Source organism: Triticum urartu, chromosome 6 (assembly GCF_003073215.2).
Source record: "Triticum urartu cultivar G1812 chromosome 6, Tu2.1, whole genome shotgun sequence".
Classification (NCBI taxonomy): Eukaryota; Viridiplantae; Streptophyta; class Magnoliopsida; order Poales; family Poaceae; genus Triticum; species Triticum urartu.
The window spans coordinates 299,015,061-299,040,784 of record NC_053027.1 but is presented as its reverse complement, the minus strand read 5'-3'; the positions used below and the strand labels follow the sequence as shown (position 1 = coordinate 299,040,784).

General features: G+C 47.0%; 1 protein-coding gene across 2 annotated transcripts; it reads right to left on the bottom strand.

Annotated features, from left to right (window-relative positions):
- Positions 1-9,933: 9,933 nt before the first annotated feature.
- LOC125513314 (E3 ubiquitin-protein ligase GW2) lies at positions 9,934-21,992 on the bottom strand. Of its 2 annotated transcripts, none has more exons than XM_048678395.1 (8): positions 21,548-21,992; positions 19,778-19,829; positions 19,641-19,686; positions 19,460-19,541; positions 19,209-19,371; positions 19,013-19,115; positions 11,809-11,875; positions 9,934-10,714 (listed from the first exon to the last, which is right to left on the bottom strand). In XM_048678395.1, the coding sequence occupies exons 1-8, from the start codon at positions 21,743-21,745 to the stop codon at positions 10,148-10,150; spliced, it is 1,278 nt and encodes a 425-aa protein (XP_048534352.1). In that variant the 5' UTR covers positions 21,746-21,992; the 3' UTR covers positions 9,934-10,147. The 2 variants fall into 2 exon arrangements, with proteins under 2 accessions (XP_048534352.1, XP_048534353.1); XM_048678396.1 differs by having other exon boundaries at positions 9,934-10,711; positions 21,548-21,990.
- Positions 21,993-25,724: the final 3,732 nt, after the last annotated feature.

Here is a 25,724-nt window from a genome sequence, read left to right as displayed (position 1 = left end):
TAATGGTTGCGCGAGTCCACACAGGGCTCCACCCAAGGGTAACGGTTGCGCGAGTCCACACAGGGCTCCACCCACGAAGGATCCACGAAGAAGCAACCACCCACAAAGGGTCCACAAAGAAGCAACCTTGTCTATCCCACCATGGCCATCGCCCACACAGGACTTGCCTCACTAGCGGTAGATCTTCACGAAGTAGGCGATCTCCTTGCCCTTACAAACTCCTTGGTTCAACTCCACAATCTTGTCGGAGGCTCCCAAGTGACACCTAGCCAATCTAGGAGACACCACTCTCCAAGAAGTAACAAATGGTGTGTAGGTAATGAACTCCTTGCTCTTGTGCTTCAAATGATAGTCTCCCCAACACTCAACTCTCTCTCATAGGATTTGGATTTGGTTGAAAGAGGATTTGAGTGGAAAGCAACTTGGGAAGGCTAGAGATCAAGATTCATATGGTAGGAATGGAATGTCTTGGTCTCAACACATGAGTAGGTGGTTCTCTCTCAGAACATATGAGTTGGAATGGTGTGTGTGTTCTGATGGCTCTCTCCTCGAATGAGAAGAAGGTGGAGGGGTATACATAGCCTCCACACAAAATCCAACCGTTACACAGTTTTCCAATCTCGGTGGGACCGAATCATAAGCTCGGTCGGACCGAAAAAGTAAACCTAGTGACCGTTAGTGATTTTTCGTGGGACTGACATGCAACTCGGTAGGACCGATATGGTTAGGGTTTGGGCGTAACGCAATCTCGGTGAGACCGATTACACAAACTCGGTGAGACCGAATTTGGTAATTAGCTAACCAGAGAGTTGGTCAGGCAAACTCGGTGGGACCGATTTGCTCTTTCGGTGAGACCGAGTGGAACTCAGTGAGACCGAAAAGTTACAAAGGGGAAACACTGAGTTTACATTGCAATCTCGGTGGGACCGATTCGCTCTTTCGGTGGGACCGAAAAGTTACGAAAGGGAAACAGAGAGTTTGCAACCCCATCTCGGTGAGACCGAGATCCCTATCGGTAGGACCGAATTGCTAGGGTTTGGCAGTGGCTAATGACAAGTGAAACTCGGTGGCGCCGGATAGGAAGAATCGGTAGGACCGAGTTTGGCTTAGGGTTTAGGTCATATGTGGATATGGGAAAGTAGTTGAGGGTTTTGGAGCATATCACTAAGCACATGAAGCAAGAGGCTCATTAAGCAACACCTCATCCCTCCTTGATAGTATTGGCTTTTCCTAAAGACTCAATGTGATCTTGGATCACTAAAATATAAAATGAAGAGTCTTGAGATTTTGAGCTTGAGCCAATCCTTTGTCCTTAGCATTTTGAGGGTTCCACTTTCACATCCATGCCATGCCAATCATTGAGCTTTCCTGAAATAATCATCTTGGAATAGCATTAGCTCAATGAGCTATATGTTGTTATGAATTACAAAAACCACCTAGGGATAGTTGCACTTTCACTTTCCTTCCAAAAATAACTTCTCCAGTTGATTTTGTTCCGTTTCGACTCCGTTTGATATTCCTTTTCTTCGAAACACTGAAATAGGCAAAAAAACAGCAAATCTGGGCTGGGCCTCCGGTTAATAGGTTAGTCCCAAAAATAATATAAAAGTGGATAATAAAGCCCGATATTGCCCAAAACAGTAGATAACATAGCATGGAGCAATCAAAAATTATAGATACGTCGAAGAGTATCAGCGGTACTCTTTCGTATCTGCTCAACTTATTCATCGCAGCAACAAAATAGATCGCCACTGCTTTACTCTAATTTCTTGTCCATCACTTACTTGTTAGTTGAAAGCAAACATTGGTTGCAACGTTGCCTTTGTCCGGTTTGCACCTTCAGATCCGCCATGGCACGCTCAACACTATACTCACAATGCTTACGGTTTTCCCCTTTTATATTCCACACTAGTTAAATGACAATAGACTAAATTTCAAAATTGGGTCAATTGATTTTTGAGAGCTCGCCGGAGTTCGCTGGGGCGAAGGAAGGGGCTCGGGTGGGGACGGTGATTGTGGGGGCGGTGGTGGGGCCTCGCCGAACGAAGAAAACTCGACGCGGGTGGGAGGAGGGGGTGGGGGTGGCGGAGGAACAGGGGGGGGGGGGGGGTCCAGGGGGGGGGGGGGGGTCGGGGCCGGTTGTTCGACCGGCGGCCCGTGTGGTGTTCTGTATGGGAAGAGTCAGAGACGAGGAAGAAGAAGGGTTAGGAGACGTAGGATCTTCATCCAACCGCCTGAAATGGTCGACTGACCCAAATGACAAAAGTAACGCGACTTGCATGCAGACATGCCTTTATATTCAGTACCATCATCATAGCTGCTTAGCACTACTCCTGAATCCATCAAGCTAAACAACGTGCCACTCATAATTCCAAACTTGTTGCTCAAATATGAATCTGATATGATGTTGATATTACTAAAACAGATAACGTTTAATTGGTCAGCTAATGTTCCTACTTTACTTTTGAAAAGCACGTGCACCACATATAGAGAGACAGCAGGGAGTTGCATTCTTAATGCTCTTTGGTTCATCATGTGTGGGCACTGCGCAACGAACATTTTATTATCCAGAATCTGCTTGCTCTTCTTTAGCATGTTCCTCTTTCGTTCTTCTTTAATAAGTACTATGTCCATTCCTAAATACAAGTATTTGTATAGATTCCATCATGGACTACATATGGAGCAAAATGAGTGAATCTACACTCTAAAATGTATTTGTATACATCTGTATGTGATCCATAGTGGAAATCTCTACAAAGACTTATATTGTGGAATGGAGGGAGTATGATAGTAGTACAGTATGTTCCTTCTAGTGAAGATGAGCAGGGACATTTGCAGTGTAGAGGTCTATACGGTCGGTTGTGATGGACACTTTGAACTCTTCGGGCCTCTTTGATTCATAGGATTTTGTAAACATAGGAATAGGAATTGTAGTGGCCTACCCACTTAAATCCTATAAGATTAGCAAGGAAATGTGGGGATATGTGTCGCCTTTGAGAGTTACACTGATATTAACAGTACCGCACCTTCAGTTGAAGAGAGATTGTATCCGAAGCCTTTCTAGCCGTACCAGCAATACTAGATGATTTTACTCCTGATGCTTACGGTTTTCCCGTTATATCTACACTATGATCTATGTAGCTGCTTTGTGTCGCACTAGCAGCAGTCCACTCTTAAACAACACACCAATCATAAGTCCAAAGCTTACTTCTTCAAATACGAACTATGATATGATACTGACATTAGCTAACAGACACACATTTAATTGGTTAGCTAATGCTCCCAATTGAGTTTCCAAATGCATGTGGCCACATATAGAAAGACATCATGGAATTGCATTTCTTTGGGCGCTCTGATTCATCATGGGTGGGCAACCAACATTGTATAGAAAGAAGGGAAATCTCAATAATATGCTTCCTCTTCTGTTCTTTAACATGTTCCTCTTCTCTTCTTCTTTAGTAAGCACAGTATGTTCCTTGTCAGGAAGGGGAGCAGGGACATCTGCAGTCGACACCTCTATTGGGCCGGTTCTGCTAAATGATTTCTCACTTCGAGTTAGTCTACCATAATACCCCGGAAATGGTGGGAGCCGCGCGGTCTTTGATAGATTAAAATGATAGTAACAGTTGTGCGCCTTCAGATGAATAGAGCTGGCCTGTAGGTGATTGATAGGCTGCATATTAGTAGCAGCAAAACCCTATGTTTTCCAGTCTGTTCCACTTTCCCAATTTATTTATGGTGGTTATGGTGTACCCCTATTATCTACACTACGATCTGCCTACTGGCTCTGTGCTCTCGTTATCATGGTTTGGCAATAAAACTTCTATAGAGTGTATTATGAACCTATCATCTGCCAACTATCCTTACATCTGGGGGGGGGGGCAACCGGGATCCTATTTTTTGTGTAGTTGTGCCAGATTATATTAATCTACTCACCATATTACAGCACACACGGGCTCTCCCATCAGAATCCAGTGATAGCACACAAAGGTTTACAGGGAGCCTCTATATATTACAATATCCTCTGCATTACAAAGATAATATCACTACTATTTGTGTTTTCATGCTTCACAGATATTGTACGTAATCACAATGAATATAAGAATGCGCACATCAGAAGAATATTGTAGAATAACAAACTTGGCATCAAGGGATTGAGGTCCATTGTGGATGCAATGAAACCCACATGCTCCTGACATATAGATTTGTATTTAGAATATGATCCTAATGACTATTCTGAGCTCAAGGAGTCGAAGGCAGATGGCCTATCATGTTCACCCAATAAGGTGTCTATTCTAATTTGGCAAGGTTTTATTGGTTGCACATATCTTGCATGAGGTGTCTTGCATTTCTTTTGCTTCATTGCACCGTCATCTGCTTAGTTTACTCATGATATATGTGAAGATGCCATGCCCATCCATTATCAACACCTATTCCATTTGTTGTCATACCATGTTTTTCCATTCAAATGTTGTTCTTGTGTTTCAGACATCCAAACGGAAGAGGGTGATTGCATAACCTGAAGGAGTACAAGCAAAGTCCTTGAAAAAGGTGGTGCTACCGGAGAAATCACATAGCACCCGACGTATATTGGCGATAGAACCAGCGCCGCAAAACCTAGGACATTGCGAGTACCTATTGTCCTATCGCTGTCCTTACATTCATACCTGGTGGATTATGTGACATCATTGTGCATTATAGCTTGCTTATCCACTGTTCGCTCCAAATTATCAGATCTATATTAATGCTTAAAATAATGTAGAATAAACCCAATGCCTATGAAGAAATTTAGTTCTGCATTGTTCTTGTAAGTATCTGTTGTCCTTCATCACTGTAGTTATATTTGTCAGCTAGTTCTTCATGTACACTTTGCAGCTTATTTTCCCTTGTCCTCCATTTTTCTACACATCAGATCTACATTTACGCTTGCCAAAATATTGAATAAAACCAATGTTACTGAAGAAGTTTAGCTCTGCATTGCTGTTGTCAGTGCCTTCTGCCTGTATGATGTATTTACATTTGTACCATGCCCACAACTCCTTTGTGTTCTACTCGTGCATATAACATCTACGCATAAACCTGGCTCGGATGCCACTGTTGGGGAATGTAGTAATTTCAAAAAAATCCTACGCACACGCAAGATCATGGTGATGCATAGCAACGAGAGGGGAGAGTATCGTCTACGTACCCTCGTAGACCGTAAACGGAAGCGTTATGACAACGCGGTTGATGTAGTCGTACATCTTCACGATCGACCGATCTGGCACCGAAGGTACGACACCTCCGCGATCTGCACACGTTCAGCTCGGTGACGTCCCATAGAGCTTCGAGGGAGAGTTTCGTCAGCACGACGGCGTGATGACGGTGATGATGATGCTATCGGAACAGGGCTTCGCCTAAGCACCGCTACGATATAATCGAGGTGGATTATGGTGGAGGGGGGCACCGCACACAGCTAAAAGATCAATGATCAACTTGTGTGTCCATGGGGTGCCCCCCTCCCCCGTATATAAAGGAGTGGAGGAGGGGGAGGGTCGGCCCTCTCTATGGCGCGCCCTAGGGGAGTCCTACTCCCGGCCCCCTTCCAAGTAGGAGTAGGAGAGGAAGGAAGGAGGAGAGAGGGAGGAAGGAAAGGGGGGCCGGCCCCCTTCCCCATTTGGATTGGGCTTGGGGGCGCGCCTCTATCTTTTCCCTTCCCTCTCCTCTATTCCACTAAGGCCCAATAAGGCCCATATACTCCCCGGGGGGTTCCGGTAACCTCCCGGTACTCCGGAAAAATGCCCGAACCACTCGGAACCATTCCGATGTCCAAATATAGGCTTCCAATATATCGATCTTTACGTCTCGAGCATCTCGAGACTCCTTGTCATGTCCGTGATCAAATTCGGGACTCCGAACTACCTTCAGTACATCAAAACACATAAACTCATAATACCGATCATCACCGAACGTTAAGCGTGCGGACCCTACGGGTTCGAGAACTATGTAGACATGACCGAGACATGTCTCCGGTCAATAACCAACAGCAGAACCTGGATGCTCATATTGGCTCCTACATATTCTACGAAGATCTTTATCGGTCAAACCGCATAACGGTATACGTTGTTCCCTTTGTCATCGGTATGTTACTTGCCCAAGATTCGATCGTTGGTATCTCAATACCTAGTTCAATCTCATTACCGGCAAGTCTCTTTACTCGTTATGTAATGCTACATCACGTAACTAACTCATTAGCTACATTGCTTGCAAGGCTTATTGTGATGTACATTACCGAGAGGGCCCAGAGATACCTCTCCCACAATCGGAGTGACAAATCCTAATCTTGATCCATGCCAACTCAACAAACACGATCGGAGACACCTGTAGAGCACCTTTATAATCACCCAGTTATGTTGTGACGTTTGGTAGCACACAGGGTGTTCCTCCGGTATTCGGGAGTTGCATGATCTCATAGTCATAGGAACATATATAGTTATGGAGAAAGCAATAGCAACAAACTAAACGATCATCGTGCTAAGCTAACAGATGGGTCAAGTCAATCACATCGTTCTCTAATGATGTGATCCCGTTAATCAAATGACAACTCATGTCATGGTTAGGAAACATAACCATCATTGATTCAGCGAGCTAGTCAAGTAGAGGCAAACTAGTGACAATATGTTTGTCTATGTATTCACATATGTACTAAGTTTCCGGTTAATACAATTCTAGCATGAATAATAAACATTTATCATGATATAAGGAAATATAAATAACAACTTTATTATTGCCTCTAGGGCATATTTCCTTCACCCTCAACTCCTGCCCCTTCACAAAGCAGCTCATCGACAAGGACCGGTCCTCCTCCTGAGGAGTACCAAGAAGAGCTTGTTCGCGTCGATGGCCCGCCGGCAACTAATGTTTCCAGGGACCGAGCGACGGCAACTAATGTTGCCGGAGGAGAAACGACATCACCTCCACATGCTCATCAAGGTAAATTCCTGTCCAAGCATAATCTTATTTTTGTTGGTTTTCTTGAACTTGATCCAAATTTTGAATTTTCTTCTGCTCTTCACCCTTTCTTTTTCCTCTTGCATACTCAACTCCACTAGAAGAGGAGGAGAAAATTGTGGATGTGCAAGAGATTGCAAAGAGTGCCGCTGATGAAGCTGCCAAATTTTTTGTCGAAGAAGCTGCAACGTCTGAAGTTAAGGAAGCCAGGAAGCTGTCGTGGAAGCTGATAAAGCCCCCGGCAACACGTCTGTTTCAATCACGACAGATGTCGAGATGGGAGAAGCCGACAATGAAGGGCCAATTGGTGACAACCATCCTGCTATATATGAAGTGCAACCAGTGGCAGATCTCTTGGAGCCCCTCAACCAGCAGCAAGAATCTGAAGCCCTTAGCTCATCTGATGCTGGGAATGTTTCCCTTGAAGATATAATGGCGGGAATCATCGTCCCCTTGTCTCGCAACTCAGGGGAAATGGAAACCTCCGATGAAAGCTCTGCAGATCTCACATTCCTGAAGGCATGGCTGCTTGGTTCAAGGATGTGCAAGAGCGCTATAGCAGGTGCTGGGAGAAACTCCAAGCGCAGCGACAAGCCATGGAGTTGGCCGAACAAAAGCTGAATGAGAGGGTAGAAGAGACCCGCAAGTGGTACGAGGACAAGGTCCAAATTATCAAGGGACAGGGGGATGAGCTTTCCGCTGCTAAGAAGGAAGCAGCAGCTCTGGACGGCAAGCTAGTTGAACTCAAGGTGCAACTTGATGCTAGAGAAAAGGATCTTGCCACCAGAGAAGAATCACTTGCCACCAAGCTTAGCGGTAAGGATGAGGATGTTCAGACCCTCGTTGCGAATTGGACCCAGGAGCTAGAAGAGAAACATAAGAAGGCCATTGAAACTCAAGCCCTGGATCGCGCTGGCAAGCTCCAAGAGGCCGTCAAGGCTGCCGAAGCTTCCAAGGCCGTCAAGGTGGATTTAGAAGCCAAGGTGAAAAAGCTCGAAGAAGATCTGGCTGTCTATAACAAGGAGATCTTGGTGCTCAAAGAAGATGCGCAGAAGATGGCTCACACCTTGGCGGAGCTGCAAACGTCGCTATCAACCAAGACCAAAGAGCTCACTCATGTGATGACACCAATGCTGATCTCAAGCTGAAGGTTTCCACTCTGGAGGAGGACCTTGAGGCCGGCAAAGCCAGGGAGAAGAACATGTTGATAAACTAGCAAAACGAGAAGTCCTCGCTCTCCAATGCCAAGAACACCTTCAATGAACTGAAGAAGAGCCTGCAACTTTGGACAACTCGCCTTGTCGACATTGCAGAACGTCTCAGTGCACAACTGGCCATCATGGATATGGGGAGTTAAATCTTCTCCAACAACGAGCAAGAGGCGGCAAGCGTCCGGCTAACTTTTTTCTTTGACAGCTTCATTACCGCACTGGAGAAACATCACGAAGACCGAGCTGACCAGTTTGCAAGTGAGTCCTGCAAGCTTTGCCATGACGTGTTGTTCAAAGTACTTGCCAAGATCATGCATCGCAATCCCGGCATCGATCTCTCCAAGGTCTTCACTAGCTTGCCGAAGGGGACCGACACCAGCGCCGCCGAAGCGCTTGTCGCTCCAATTGCCAATAGGGTTGGCGGAATTTCCAAGACTCAAGGCCAGCTCATGAAATAGCCTCTCCGATATTCTTTGTCGCAAGTGTCGTTCATGTAAAAGACAGTTATCCTAAGTTAGAGCTACACTATGCTTTTGATGTAATATAGCTTGTGCTATTGGATGAATGTATGCTATCTTCCTTGTTTTATTCTACCTTTGCATGTTTCTATACCCTACGTTTGTCGGGAACTTGTTGGTACACACACTCTTGCCACGAGCGCTTGGAGAACGGATCCTTAGCAGCCTGTTGGAAGTGTCGCTTCCGGCAAAAGATCACACTTGACGGTTTCCATGCAGGTACTTAAGTTGCTGAGCGGACCCGTAGCAAAGTAAGAGCGCAATCGATCGCGACAAGATTCCTTCGCGTGTAAGTTTTTCATACAAAGGCTAAAATCGTTCAAGGAAAATAGAAACTACAACAAAGAAATTTGTTTGAAAGTTTTCCAACTTAGCTTTTCTTTGATCTACTTCCTGTCGTAAATGATAACCTGAACATCACTTGGTATCCACACCATCACTCTCCCCGGGAAACTTGTACGGCGAGGAACCCTTCTATCCTTTGTGAAAAGGAAAGAAAAGAAAGAGGAGGCTAGAGACCTTGACAACTCATTAAGCATTTCATACAAGGTAGAATGCAGCACATCATGGCATGCATCATGCATTAAGTAAATATGTACTTTGACAAAGAGTTGTGAAACACTTAGATTTATTTCACTATGCATAGGGTCTGTTTCTGGCTTTATACAAAGGATTACATGTCTTGCCGGCCAACTTGTACCAAAGAGATTGTCATGCAGCACGGCAACCACGCCTCACATTATGAAGATGCTCAATATTCTATGAGTTTTGTACTGGAGTGTCATCTTCGGTCTCTAGACGGACTGGGCTAGATCTAGTGACTTGAACTACCCGATAAGGGCCTTTCCATTTCGGTATCAACTTGTTTAATCCCTTCGCAGACTGAATCCGACGAGGAATAAGGTCACCTTTCTCAAGGCTCCGGGCATGTACTTTACGGCTATAGTAACGGCATCCTTCATAGGAGTAATGCCAATGGGAAGGCGGGCATCCTTCATAGGAGTAATGCCAATGAGAGCGAATAGGCTTCATCAAGCCAGCGAGTTGGGCGAGAGGATTTTGTTCGAGGGAGTTTTGGAGTCGCGCATTTTAATCGCCCCATCCATCAACTGCACGGCAGGTTGGAATTAGTCACCCAAAATAGAAAATACACCTGCAGCTCGCAATGGTCAACCCGAAACATTTTTGCATCCTTCTTTTGGCATCAAGAACACTGACTCAATTCTCTTTTCTATTTCTTCCTCATATTCCATTTTACAACATATAAGCAATAATGGAGAGCTATAGCGGGAACTATATCAAACCATGATGCAACACATGCAAAAAGGAGAAACAAAACGGCCGAACACGGGGTGGCAAAAAAGAGCAGAAGGGGGGCAGAACAACGATAGTGCGGGAGAGAAGGCAGTAAACGTCACAATCATCGCGTTACAACCATGCCAACCCTTGCGTGTGCGTTCTACCATGAGCTTCTGCTAAAGAAACAGCCATGGAATACATCATTTGTTCTTCGATGCTCTCAGGACGGAAATGGCTTGCAACCATACTGTAATTGTCAGCAAAAGGCAACGGTAGCATTGTCCCCGCATCCACCACGATGTCCGAGCCGGCATAGCTTGTCCCGGCCTCTGCACCCTCTGACCAGTGGTCGGTTGAGCACTCTCCTTCCTCTCTTACCACTTCCCTTCTGCTGCAACTTGGCGCTATCCCGCTCCAGCTATCTGGTGAACTTTCCGCAGCACCCATGCTTCCACCAGCAATGTTGCACGGTCGGCGGAACATGTCAAAGACTGGGAACGCACTACTACCAGTCATGTAAGAGAAATCCATGCTTGATGGCTGGTGCTCAGCCATAGCAGCAACAGCACAAGAAAATCCACCAGGATGTGGCATTTCTAGAGGAGGAGCTGCAACGAATGCCTGCCTCTCACGCGTTGGTTGCTCAAAAGGCATAAAGCTCCCACAAGAAGGATTTCCTATACTTCCTTGCTCCTGCTAAGAGAGAGAATGTCAACATAATATTACAAGCATATACATATTCAAACTTTTCTGTACTATAAGATGGTCCACGAATTTTCCTAATTCAGCAGGGTGCCGTGCAAACAATCAAAGTACATGCATCACTTGAAGGAATTTGACACGAATTTTAGATTGCCCATCTGAACAACATTCAGTTTAGAAGATAAATTGCATCTCAACAATTCTAGAAGGAAATATATGGTGTCCTGTAACATAAGTTATGTTTCTTTATGAAATCAAAACAATTTAAAATCAAACTTCCAAGATCAAAGGTGAGACAATAATTTGGAACATACGCTTAATTGAAAAAAACATTGGTAGTCTAGGCTCAGATGACAATTAAATTATTCTGTTTATTACCAAAATACAAAGTAATGGCAGTACTTCGAAGAATTTGTCACGACAAGTAGATTGCACATCAATATCCAGTTTAAAAGATAAACCCCATCGCAACAGTTCTAGAAGAAAATAAGTGTGTGCGAAAGTGAAAATTTACTTAAGAACATATGGTCAACTGAAAAAGGTTAAGGAAACTAAAGGCAGTATAGCCTCTTATGAAAATCAAGATTATTTGTTTCTCGTCGAGTGATCCAGGATGGCAAAGCCTGCAAAGATCACCTTATTTTGCAGTTGATCTCAATCTCTTCGCTTAATCTTGTAACCATTAAAAACTAACAAGCACACAGTTAGGAACTACTCCCTCTGTAAAGTGATTTCTTTATAGAGGGAGTATATGCATGTTTCAGCAGGAATTGTCTGCAACAATAATAATCGTGTCTTGATACTCCTGTCTTCAAATATACCGTAAGAAGGGAAACAACAAAAATAAGTAGGACATCATCATTAACTGCCAGCATACTGTTTGTAGAACAGTAACACAAATGAACTACTGTCAACTTGAAGGACAGAGAGAAAACAGTAAGAACAAAGAAAATAACCGTCATGTTTTCCGCAGCTCATATAGAAAACAATTTGATCCAACAAGTCGCATCATAATATTATTGAAATCGTACATCTTGCACAAACCAAATACTGTTCATTCAAGGGACATATAAGAACCTTTTCTTTACCTGAATTGAACGCCAAATCGCTTCCATAACCATCATGTCCTCTATGTTCATGTCTATGTTATCATCACTGTAATCAAAAGACAATTTACATAATGTCACACACCTACAGCATGAAGGATTACCTTGACCATGATCACATAATGCTATATATGCTTAATACAAGAAGGAGGTGGCAATCGTTGACTTGCGGCGGGGGGGGGGGGGGGGGGGGGGGGGGGGGGGGGGGGCACATTTAGGGAACATCCTACCACGAAAGTAGGGTTTTTTCTTGTTGGGCTCCTTTTGGCTGCTTTGTTTGGCTTTGTCCATGTCATGACTAAATTCTCACCTAATTAAGAGAATGAGGTAAATCCTTTACTTCCATTTCAAAGTAAAACATGCTCATATTCAACCAAAAGATTATGGCTATTTTCTGTAAGACTATTAACTACTTAGTTTATTACTTTTTCCAAAAGCAACGCTTCCATGAGATGCTGATGAGAAGTTTTAGGTTTCAACATGAAAGGGGTCTAATTTTCTTTGAATTCCGTCCAGTCATATACATACGGTCATAACCTACTACCTCCGTCCCAAAATATAAGACGTTTTTGCAGTTCATATAAGACATTTTGAACTGCAAAAACGTCTTATATTTTGGGACGGAGGTATATTTAATAAAGCTTAAGAGGTGAAAACCAAGATTCAGCCAAATGCTCTTTGGAACCTCAACTTCATTCTGGCTCGAGCATTTCCTCCCTACTCTATCAGTTTCTGCAGTTCCACGATTACAAAAGAGCCCCCTCGTTTAGTCCGAACTGAACAGATCCTGTCATTTACTAGTACGTAGCATAAAAAAAACCTATCCTGGTCACATTTTGTACCTTTCAGCAACTGAAGCATGGAGGCTTCAATTTGACAACCTAGCTCAAGGATAAGAGGTAATTTCAATTACTGAGATACTGATAGGCTTTAGTGTACACACCAGACAAAAGTAGTTAACCTGTTATGTGGGCCAGCCCATCAAACGTGGAGTCTTATCTCTTAATTAGAGTGCTAGTTGATGAAGCAACTTTGTTAGGAAAGATTCCAGTCACTTTAGAGATCGTATTAGAATTTGAATATTTACTGGCTTGTGTTGGTCGAGTCTTGTCTACTATATAAAGGGCCGACCCCTCTCAATACAGCAGGGAAGAATGTTGTCGTTTATTTTTATCTACTTTTCAGTAATTAGGGTTATGTCAGTAGAAGATCCTTCCAATTTGGTATCGGAGCCATCACGGGCAAAGAAATTGAGATCAAGGCAGTGGAGCAGATAACGATCATCACAAAGCAATTGGAGACCTTCACACGCCAACAAGCAGAGGACTAAGCGCTCCTCACCGGGCTGATGCAGCGCTTGACGGAGCTCAAGCAAAGGCCGCTGGCCCTGCCCCCACCGCCATATTCCATCGGCTGCAGCAGCCGCCCATGATGCCACTTCCCCGTTTGAGGCCCTCCTACCCAGCAACAACGCGCCCCTGGAGCTTCCCTTCGCCAACAGAACCTCTGGTATCCCTTTTTCCAGCAAGGGAATCGCCACCGTCGGCAGACCTCCACCCGCCAGGCAGATTGCCCACCCCCACTACCCATTCACTTTCCTGCTTTCCACCTTCTAATTCCCCTTGCAACACAACCCTGTGCCAACCGCTGCCAACCACCTCAGCCGTCAACACCCTTGTCGGGGGTGTCGTGCGACATATGCCAAAGGATGGCTTATCATGGAGGGGGCTAATAAGACGTCGCCGGTGCCAGGAAACGGGATGAGGCGAAGACATGCACGCCGGCGAATCTTACCCAGGTTCGGGGCTCTCCTAGGAGATAACACCCCTAGTCCTGCTCTGCGGGGTCTCCGCATGATCACTAACTCGACAAGAGTGGCTACAAGATGCTCCTCGAGCTGTTTCTCTACAGGAAGAAGAACAAGGCTGGCCCTAACTCCCTCTGTGTGTGTGTGTGTTTCTAAGAATCTGAACCCTTTGCATGGGTACCCTGGGGGTTTATATAGGCCTACCCCCCAGGGGTACAATGGTAATCCGGCCAGGTGTGGGCCCAGGCCGTCAGTGTCTCTTGTGGCCGGCTTCTCCGCTGGCAGCTGGGGCCCCCCGACTGGTGGGCCCTGCCGGCTGTCTTGTACTTGACCGACAGGCCGCGCCCGCCGCTTGCGGGCCTTGCTAGCGGCTCATCACTGTAGTCGTGCTTCTAATGACGCTTAAGAAGGGGAGGGCCGTTCACTGTAGCCACTCCCCATTGCTCCCGGCTGATGGTGCACAAACTCTTAAGAAGGGGAGGACCGCCTGCTGGAAGCCGGCCACTCCCTTAGCCGGCTAGCTGAGCTTGCCGCCTTCTGGCTTTCCATGGGCTGGTAGGACCCGCCGCTTGTGGGCCGTACCGACAGCTCGTCATGGGAGCTGGGTCCCTCCTGTCTTGGGTGATGTCATGGGCGAAGGGGCTACAGTGCCGCGCTGTGCGGGAGATCGCCAACCGGTACGGCGCACTGTAGCCACGACCCGCCCTGGATTTGAGGGTGGCAGGCTTCTTTGTAGCCACGCCTCGTCTCATCGCATTCATGGTGACTCAGACTTTGAGGGTGTTTGGGGCCGCCTGCTAGAAGCCGGCCCCTCTGGGGCCGCCTTCTAGGAGCCGGCCCCTCTCGCAACCAGCCGCTCGGACCAGCCGGCCACAAGAAGGCGGCGGTCAATCTCTGAGGCCTGAGGGGCGCAGTCGACCCCGATGTCTTGAAACGCCATGGGGGGCAGATGAGGCTACCTATGGCCAATAACTCCGACAGTAGTCCCCGAAGCTGGCGGGTCGCCACGGCTGACAAGGTGAAGGTGCCCCGGCAGCTTCCTACTCCGTAAAGTTTTGGTTGCTTGCGGGGTCCGTCTTCTGGAGTGCCGGCTGTCAGGAGCCGCCCGGGGCCTGACAAGCCGACTGGTGGAATTCGAACAGTCGCGGCAGGAAGCATGCGGCGCGCTGGCTAGGTGCCTAGGCTAGCCGCCCGCCGCATGCTCGCCACGCGGCGCTAGCTGGCCGGGCCAGCCCGCCAGCCCACGCTTGATGGGACGCATGAGCAAGCCGGGCCCGCCACTACCGGGCCTCGGCACGCGCGCGGATCCGCTGCGGCCGAGGCGGGCGGTTGGGATCCCGTGCGCTTTTACCACGCGCCATTACAGCGCGGTAAACGCGGGGCCGTGGGGTCGTGGGTGCAGTAAATCCCACGATCCCACGCCCCGCCCCCTCGGCTTCGTAGCAGAGGGCTATAAGTAGAGGGAGAGGGGAGGGGCAGTGGCACGCGCGCCCTCCCCTCACTCTTTCTTCTTCTCCACCGCTGCCGCACTCCTTGCTCGCCGTAGTGCTACCGCGGCTCATCGTCGTCGCCGAGCTTCTTCTCCGCCGACCCCCTTTCTTCTCCTCCGCCGCGAGTCCGCGCGCTCGCCGCAGTCCTCGAGTCGCCATGGAATCTGAACCCTTTCTATGTGAGTGTGTTTCTAAGAATCTGAACCCTTTGCATGGGTGCCCTGGGGGGTTTATATAGGCCTACCCCCAGGGGTACAATGGTAATCCGGCCGGGTGTGGGCCTAGGCCGTCAGTGTCTCTTGTGACCGGCTTCTCCGCTGGCAGCTGAGGCCCGCCGACTGGTGGGCCCTGCCGGCTGTCTTGTACTTGGCCGACAGGCCGCACCCGCCGCTTGCGGGCCTTGTTGACGGCTCATCACTGTAGTCGTGCTTCTAATGACGCTTGCTTGGTCAGGGGAGGTGTGGCTACAGTCCCGCCGCTTGGTGGCCGTTCATTGTAGCCACTCCCCATTTCTTCCGGCTGATGGTGTACAAACTCTTAAGGGGAGGGCCGCCTGCTGGAAGCCGGCCTCTCCCTTAGCCGGCTAGCTGAGCTTGCCGCCTTTTGGCTTTCCATGGGCTGGTAGGACCCGCCGCTTGCGGACCGTACCGACAGCCCGTCATGGGAGCTGGGTCCCTCCTATCTTGGGTAATGTCATGGGCGAAGGGGCTACAGTGTCGCGCCATGCGGGAGATCGCCAACCGGTACGGCGCACTGCAGCCACGACCCGCCCTGGGTTCGAGGGTGGCAGGCTTCTCTGTAGCCACGCCTCATCTCATCGCATTCATGGTGGCTCAGACTTTGAGGGTGTTTGGGGCCGCCTGCTAGAAGCCGGCCCCTCTAGGGGCCCGCCTTCTAGGAGCCGGCCCCTCTCGCACCCGACCGCTCTGACCAGCAGGCCACAAGAAGGCGGCGGTCAATCTCTGAGGCCTGAGAGGCGCAGTCGGCCCCGATGTCTTGAAACGCCATGGGGGGCAGATGAGGCTACCCATGGCCAATAACTCCGACAACCCTTTTACCACCTCCAGCCATCTCCTTACTTGCCATAGCCACCCCCTAACATCAATCTGGGCCACTTGGCACTCCCACTCTGCAGCCCAAATCCCACACCAATTTTTCACCCACTTATCAGCAAAAGCAACCCAACCATCAGCAGCAGCGGCCACAGATTTTCGCCGCCGCCTCTACCACCTTCATGCCTCCACCTGCCAACCGATTTCATACGCCGTTATGGCCATGCCCCCCTCCACAACCCATCTATGGATCCACCCGCCCTTCACCTCCCTTCTAACCCTGCCTAACCATCACCTCGGCTCTGATTCGGGTTCCATCATGCCCCGCTTCCGCAACCTTGAATTCCCAATATATGATGGCTTGGTCGACCCTCTTGGTTGGCTCAATAGGTGCGAGCAGTTATTTGTGGACAGCACACTGCAGCCTACCACCTCACCAAATGACGCTCAACTCTGGTACTTACAGCTCAAGGCGATTTCGGCATGCCGACATGGGAGTGGTCCAAGGAGGCTTGCCACGTTCAGTTTGTGTCGTCACTTCACGCAAATGCCTTGGGTGTGTGTTTGTGCATCTGCTGTTCACTTCCTCGGCCACATACTACCAGTGGCGGAGCTACACACGAACAAAACAATGTCATGGCCCGCCCAGCTCTAGACCAATATACAAAGGGGTGTTGTACCAAAATTTGGGATCCCCTGTAGCCTAACCCGTCTGGCCCGCCCAACATTTTAACTATAGCTCCGCCAGTGCAGACTACACTAGCAGGTTTCTAGCACTATGTGTCGCAACAATGAGCCATTAACACAGTCCCAACAACGGTTTCTGTACACAACAGGGCTGCCCGGTGGTCTTCGCATTGACGTCGAGCTTCAACGGCCATCTGACCTCCACATCCCCATCTCCTTCACCAAGGCCTATGAGCAGCGGCCTTACCCTCCAACAGCGTCATCACACCAGCGTTCTGGGCCTACAAGACCCTTCTGCCCCTCCGATCTTCTTGCAGTCAACACAACTACAATACCTTCCCCGCCAGCACCACTAGCACATGTTCTGTTGTGGACCACTCCAGAGCCAGCCCCGCCACGGCAGGTTCAGCGTCTCACTCAAGTTGAGTTAGCAGAACGCCGTCCTCGAGGCCTTTGCTTCAACTGTGACGAGATTTATGTTCGGGGTCACCTGTACGCGCAGCTTCTCTTCATCGAGGCTGATCACTACGACCAAGATAACTCCACAACTAGTAACACCCAAGGTCCCCGGGGAGGTAATTGATAACCTACAGCTTGCAGACAAGCTGTTTTTCAAGGATGGGAGAGATGTTGTGTGGGCCAGCCCATCAAAACATGGAGTCTTATCCCGAGTCCTAGTTGATGAAGCAACTCTGTTAGGAAAGAGTCCAGCCAGTTTAGAGATTGTATTAGAGTTTGAATAGATTTACCGGCTTGTTGGTCAAGTCTTGTCTACTATATAAAGGGGCTGCCCCTCTCAATAAAACAGAGAAGAATATGGACATTTACTTTTATCTACTTTTCAGTAATTAGGGTTATGTCAGTAGTTGATCCTTCCGTTACCATTTCTGTTTTGGACCGATAGGACTTCCACAACGAACCACAAGCTTGGTGTAATGATGAGCATCCTACCAGTTTAGCCATCAATCCAACATGACACATTACACAAAGAGATGCTACTGGTCTATGCAATCTGTCAGTATTTGAAACTTTCAGGTCTGAACTCTCTAGTGTTGTAATGTGCAAGAAAGTCCCCAAAAAGAGAAGGTCGCTCCTTTTACAAGTGTGTAGAGAATTTTTGTGCTAAATTAATAACCAAAACTGCCTGGCGTTCACCCTTGGGTTGAAGATCAACTATTCCTTTACATAGAGAAGGTACAAATATAGTTTAAGGTGTAGCGGTTAGGTCAACAAGGTTTGGCACACCCAACGACCAACATATAAACATTGTTTTGCCGCAAAGGCCAACCTGTCTGGTTTTCACCCTGGGGTTGAAGACCAATTATTTTATTGCACTCATAGGGAAGGTAAGAATACAGTGTTGATGTGTAGCCGTTAGCTCAACTGGGGTCGGCACACTCATTGTTTTCCTGCATAGGCCAACTACAGAGCATTCAATCTGAACAGAAAATGACTTCAAAAACTAATTCCTTCTTAAGATCGTTCCCCTCGAACAAAATTGTACAGAATTGTTCGAAATGATTGCTTTGTACCAATTATTCCACCACATTCATAGAGAAGGTCAGTATATGGTGTTCAAGGAAGATATTAGCCACGTTGGGTTGGCACACTCAAAGCATGATCAAAATACAAGTATTCTTTCCCGCATTGAGCCATTGACTAACTAAAGAACATTCAATTTAGACAGGAAATAACTATAAACTCCACTTGTGATTTTTAATAAACTAAATCATTTTGTAATAATCATAGAATAAGGCTCCATATCCAGTAGGAGCCAACCTTACAGTAACTCTAGTGCTATGTTAACTTGAATGGTGTAGACCAGGGTGGATTACACAAACGATTGGAATGCAGAATGCAAGTGTAAAGTGAAGACATTCAGGGTCAGAAGTCCAGCAGCTCTTGGTGGTAGGCCTGCCATCTATATTCGATTCAATGGTCAGTCATTGTTATCTACATTTAATCCAATGGCTAGTACTTTATGCTTCAGATACTCCCTGCTTTTAGAGTAGCTGTCATCTGATGTGTAGTATATAGCCTTTTGGAACAGTTGGTACAAATGGCATATGGATTTTCTTGTTAAAATGAATTTGTCCAACAATATGAGCTTCGGTAAAGTATGATGGAACATAAAACATAAAACAACATACCGAGTATGCCTAGAATGGAAAGACCGCATGTTAGCCTGAGCAGAACATGAAGGCTCAGACGAACAACATTCAGTTTCTTGCTGGGTACATTGGTACGATGGCACTGCAACGAACATAGTAAATTGTAAGTTATCAGATTAAGCTACAGAAAAATTGACATTATTAAATGTGTACATTTGTCGTATCTAGTGCAGACCTGAATAGGATGTGCTGCAAATATCTCGATACTCCACTTCTGTTGTTGGAGCGATTGTTCTGCTAGAAGAGCACCTACTCTGTTTTCTTTTCATCTTATCCTCTTCGTCTTGAAGTGCTTGCTGCCGCACCCTCATCTGTGCTTCAATGACTTTCTGTTCTTCCTGTAACAAAATTTATACAAGATAAAGTAAATGAATTTGGCTTTCTAATATCAACACAAAAACAAACACATTAGGGAATAAGACTTACAAATTGCTCTATGCTCCTTTCCTCCTTTGTCTTTACACCACGATACTCCACAGCATAGTTGGGGGTTTTGCAAAATGGGCATCTTTATTGGTTAAGTGTTACCGTGAGAATTGACAAGGCCCATACATTACTTACCAATACAGGATATTTGAAACAAGAACAGAGATGGTATGAAGGATACTGTGTAGGTCGAGCAGTATGAGTTGGTTTCATTTGAAGAAAGCACTCTGCAAAATACCAAACAAGACATGTAAGGAAATTTGCACCTAACAAGTAACACACAATCACTGGTAGTAGCTAGTAGGACAGATACATTACCTGTACATATCCCTTTCGAGCAACATTTTGATCGGTTAAGGCTTGGGTAGTACTACAATTAAGAAAAAAAACATGCATTTTTTAGGACAGGGGAAATTACAGTGGTTCCCAAATTAGGAGAATCTTATTAACAAGTTAAAAAACTCGGGACATGGTAGAAGTGCTAAATAACAGAAACTCCTATAATATAATGTCCATCTTTGCATTCGACAAATTCATCTAGAAATTTTGAGATAATGATAAAATGTAACAGAATTGCAGACACAATCCAATTGTAGTAACACTAATTGCAGTAACGATTAAACTATAGTAGCATTAAACATGTACTTGGTGACACATAAATGCACGCGAAGTCGATACCATTTTCAGTTTTCAAGCAAGATAGAACTATCCAAAGTATCCTGGAAACTGAAGCAACGGCTAAACCCATTCACCAGAATCAGGCACTTTACGCAAGCCGGTCAAGAGCACTTCTAGTACCAAAAGATTCAACATAATGAACAGTTTTACCACAAGAACTCTCTAGAGTCTATAAAGATTTCAATCGAAGGTGCAATATCTCAGACCAATTAGTCAATCATTTCTTTGTGAATTAGTCAAATTATACTCCTTCCCACTAGCGTTAAGAGTTAGTCTTGTCATATACCAAAGAGATGCATGAATGGTAGAACAAGTCAATTTGAGTATGGAAAAATGTATTAGGATAATCCTTGTGTCCTGTAGTCGCAGACTAGCAGCCCTTATAGGTATTTTGGTCTTAGGTGGCTTATATAGTAGTTAAGGAAGACAAGATAAGGTGAGCTGTAATAGCTAGCTGTAGTTTCCAGGGCACAAAGCTAGGCTGAGCTGTGTGGGTCGGCTACTGTAGCAGTCAGCTATTGTAGAACTCCCCTACAGCCTACATAAGAAGCAGGCACCCCATATGTAGAATGAAGCTTGTAGTACTTGAGATATCAAATAAAGCTTCCTACTAGTTGTAAGCTCTTTGTGTACGTGGGTGTGAAGCACATCTCTTTAGAGAGAGTCCTGGGCAGCAGCTAGAGAGCTAGTGATTCTAACAATTGGTATCCGAGCCCTGTGTCTTAGCTTGAGTGAGAGATGGAGAAAGGAGAGATTGTTTCCCTTAGATATCCTATGCTCACAAAGAGCAGCTACTTGGCATGGTCCATCAAGATGGAGTTTGGAATGCTGCTTTGTGTTGAGCCAAAAGATCCTAAGGTACCCACAGAGGAGAAGAAGGATCAAATGGCGTTGGCGGCCATTTACCAAGGGGTACTAGAGGACATGCTCTTCCTGGTGTCTGAAAAGGAGAATCATGCACATGGGTGCTGAGCGCATGAAGGATTCCAAGATACAAACTCTCAAGACAGATTGGCTGATGCAAACACAGGCACCTAGCACAAGTGCTACTACGTTTTGCAAAGAAAAGGTGTTAACGAATTGTGTTACTTAATGACGAAAATTACAATTAAATCGTGCCTAGGTTGAGTGAAATTGTAAGATTCAAAGACATGAATTAGAAGGCATTGAGTACAATCACGTGAATACTCATGCACCTCCTCCCTGACGGGCTCACGGCAGCGGCACTCTACGGCAGAACAAATGCAACTACTACTAATGGACCTAAGCAATACGCAGTGACGCATCAAACGTACGTTCCATCCCAATGAGATGCAAGCCACCGTGACCAGGCGGGGCACTCAAGCAACCACCAACATCTGGAATTTGCGGGTGGGGAGAGAGACTGGGGAGAGGATAAAGATCTGTTACCAGGAAGCAGATGGGGCACTCCTCCAGGTCACCCCCCGCGGCGTCGTCAGCCCCCGGGTAGCAGGGCGCGAGCTTGGCCTCGAGGATCAACTTGCGTAGCTTCTTCTGGTCGATATCCCTGTGCTCGTACAGCCCCTGCGGCCTCGTGTACCGCTCCTCCACCCCGGCCTTCCTCCTCCCTCCTATTCTGTTCCCCATCCCTCCCAGATCTAGCCTCCTCCGCCGCCGCCGCCGCCGTCGCCGCCGCCGGAGACGAAACCCTTGCCCCGCGCCGCCTCACTGTAGATACATACGGTATACGCACTCGTACGCGATGCTGCGGGGCTTGGGGAGCGCCGAGGCGAGGTGGGATTACCCTGTTTTTAAAAATGCATTTCCCCTCGGGGTAGGAGAACAGGGAGGCAAAGCAAAAGAGAAGGCGCACGCGACACTCGACGACAACACAGCTCACTAGGCTTCGGCTTCTCTGCCGCTGGCCCGCTGCGCTGCAAGAGATACACCTCTCGAAAATCTTCCCAATTAGTTTTGTGACACGTAGATTCTGGACCATCGATCTGTGTCACAATTTAGAAACATTTTTCTAATTAATTTAGGAACATGTTTGTGTATATCCCCTATCCCATGTAACGCTTGATAAACATAGGTAATGCTTTCGTAAATGGGAAGCGACATGATGAGTGCATCATCGCGGGCGCATCACCTACCCCTTCATCTTTCCTCTAAGCGAATATGTGATCTCTACTTTTAAAGAAGGACTTGGTAGCTTTCACTTTATGATTATTTCCGTCCGATTTATTTTCGTCTCACCCTTCTCCACTCATACGATGTTCTTTCCTTATCGATTTTTCTTACCACGCCGGTTTTCTCTCGTCCTCTCTTTGATCCGAACATCCCCTCTCTCTTCTCGCGCGAGCTAGGGTTTGTTGCGAGCTGCTGTACGGGATCTCATCGACCCGACAGGCCTCCTGCCGCTCTGCCCTTCGCTTCCCTCGTCACTGGCACGTCCTCCCCTCCCGCGGTCCATAGCACCAGCCCTTTCTCCCCCCCTCCTGCATCCACCTCTACCCTTGCCACTCCTCGGCCTTCCATGGTGGAATCTGCCGCCTCCTACTCGTGCTCCGGTCTGCCGCAGCCACGCATGGACGGTTGCTCACGATCTGCATGGATCCCTTCGCCTTGGCTGCCGCCGCTCGCTGATAGTGGCCACTGCCGAGGAGTACAACGTCCGCTAAGGGCACATGATTTCGGCAGTCGAGATGAACATGAGCGACCACTATCACCATTCATAGCATAAGATATCTTGCTGATTTGATCTATTTTGGCTAGAGCACATGGAATCAAACCCGGGGGAATCAATTTGCTACGTTCACCACATTGTCTATAAGAAATTTATTATCTCTGTTTTATTTGCACGATACCCAAACCAGAGGTAACGTTTTTCATGACTTTTAAATTCTGTACAAGGCATTCTCATGTCTAAATACTAGAATTTTGTGTTCATTGCTAAATCGTTCATAAGGGGTTCATGTAGTGCTTTTACTCGTGTTTCTCGTTCATGATGTGCATGTGCCGCGGGCCCGACATGGAAGCAGAAGGTAGGAGGAAACAGGCGGGTTGTCGGGGACATCGGCAGCATTGTCCATGTGACCACACCCACATCCTCGACGGGTAAGAAAATCAGCGCAAGGATCGAATCATGTCATGTTTTTTTGTTCTTCCATTCTTTTGTACTGAACTGGATCTAGTCTTGGTTGCTGAAACAGCAAGATCCAGATGCCGACGGGGATCAATCGCCAATCGCCGGGAGCTTCGGCGCCTAGCTCTTCAAGAAGGCTCAGAATGATCCATCTAAGGTACGAAAAGAACCCCCTTTGTTGCTCCTACATGCTTCAAAAAGCAATTTCCTAATGAAGGCTTGTCAGAACTTGGGGGTCCAAGGGCTTTACAAATGACACCAACATTTTGATCGTACAATTGAAGGAGTTCTTAAGTTCTTCTTAACTTACCATTGCTAGAGGAACTAGATAAACACTCTAGGAAGTATCGCTAACAGAGTGGTGCATCAAGGGGATGAGCAAGATAGGTAGATGCCATATGTTACTTTGCAAGCAAAATTCCAGGTATAAATGTAAGTGCATCTAGTGCCCCTAAGTGGTTTTGGAGTATTGAAGACAAATGGGTTAAGGGACTAATGTGTTTGTGATGTGGAGCATCCTACAGACATCACCATGTCAAGAGTTCGTTTGGCAAGTGACACGTGCAACATCTACTTCACGTACATAAAGGTGACTCATCTCATTTACACGTGTTCACTTGACCCCTTCGAGGATGGTATACTACTTGACACTCCTCTTGTATGCATATATAGGTATTGTCATAGCTTTATGGATGACGAGGAGTCCAAACACAAGAGTACAACTACACCATCCGGGAGGGAAGCATGGAAGAGAAGGAAGAAGATGATTGTGCCAGCCCAGGAAAACTGGTACAACCAGTCCACTACCGGTCAACAACCGGTCCACCGGTACAACCGGTCCACTACTGCTTCGCTTGGACACCTTACTGTAATCGAGCGGTACAAGACCGGTACCACCCGATAGTTATAGTACAACCGGTCTGTCTGCACGTAGAGTTGGCCAAGTGGCCTTCTATCTTTCCCATTCTGCCCCTCACTTACCCCTTCCTGGCTAGGACTATATATACTCTTTCCCCACCTCATTTCTAGGGTTAGCTAAGATTAGAACTCATATCATAGAGCTTAGCTCATGTATCTCCCTTTGTGGGATTCCTCTTGTGAGGGAGAAGACTCCATTGGAGTGCAAGGCCTCCTATGGAGAAGATCCCTAGTGGATGCAAGACCTCCACATGTGGAGAAGGATTCCCCAAGTGAATCATCAAGAGCCATCTCTCCTAGATATTTGGATGAACTACCTTGTATCTTTATTTCCCTTGTTGTTCTTGGATCTTGATGCGCCTCTTGTATTGCTTGTGATTTGAGGAGTACCGGGAGTGAATCTTGTCCAATAGAGTGTTTCCCCCTTTGATTTCTCCATGTTTTCCCTTCGTGTTCCTCCTCGAATCCACCTCCAATTTCGTGAACATCGGGACAAATCAGGGCACTTTGGCCCGTGCCTTATATCATCTTGGTATCATGAGCCACGTTGACACGAATTTGGAGCCCTACCCTCCCCCCCCATGTTCTAGCCTTTAGTTCGAATTTTCTTCTAAATTTCAAAAAAAAAATCCATGAAAAGAGCCCCCCAAAATTTCTTGCATTTTGTTGTTTGTGAGTTTTTGCTGATTTTGATATGTGGATCTAGTGCTTGGAAAGTGGATCCACCTCCCTTGGCATTCCCTGGCCTCGGATTTTATTTTCCCCTTCGATTTGGTCTAAAATTTCGAGTTGGTCTGCCCCCAAGTTCATCTCGTGCTCACATCTAGGAATTATCCTGTATAGAGCGGTACGACCCCCCCCCCCCCCAAGATGGTACAACCACTCCCCCGTCAACTGATATTTCCGCCCGCACAAAACCTAGAACCCCGGTTTCGCCCCAGGAGCGGCACAACCACCTTCCCAAGCGATACAACCGCAACCCCCCAGGTCCAGCATTTTCGCAATCTCAAAAATGACACCTCCAGGACACTCTAGGAGCGGTAAAACCGCTCTCCCAAGCAGTACAACCGCCCCTTCCAGTTTCAACCTCAGTTGATTCACCATTTTTACCATAACTTCTTCACATGGACTCCGATTTAGGCATTCCTTAGCTCGTTTTGTAGCTATTGGCACCCACCATCCAACAAAATTAGTTCCACCAACATGTGACGTCATCAAATTTTTCATATTTTGGCAAGTTTACAATCTCCGGTGTTACAACTTCCACTTTAGTCTCTTGGAGGCATGCTACGCTCGGCTTGGCAGCCATGACCACTTGCAAGATAACGTTTCTACGTGCCGGGGAGTTGAGCCCATGCACATTCCACACCAAGATTTTGAGGCGCTGTTGTTCATTCATTTTGTAGGCCCACCAAGATCCACTCTAGAGGAAATGACTGCTAGTTCCAGTCTTCCACCGCGTTGTCGCCCACGGCCAAGGGCAAGATGGGGCCTCCCATCCAAACAAGGCAAGAATGGCTTTGATGTGTGTCTCTGCCAGCGGCCGGTCAAACAGCCTCACGT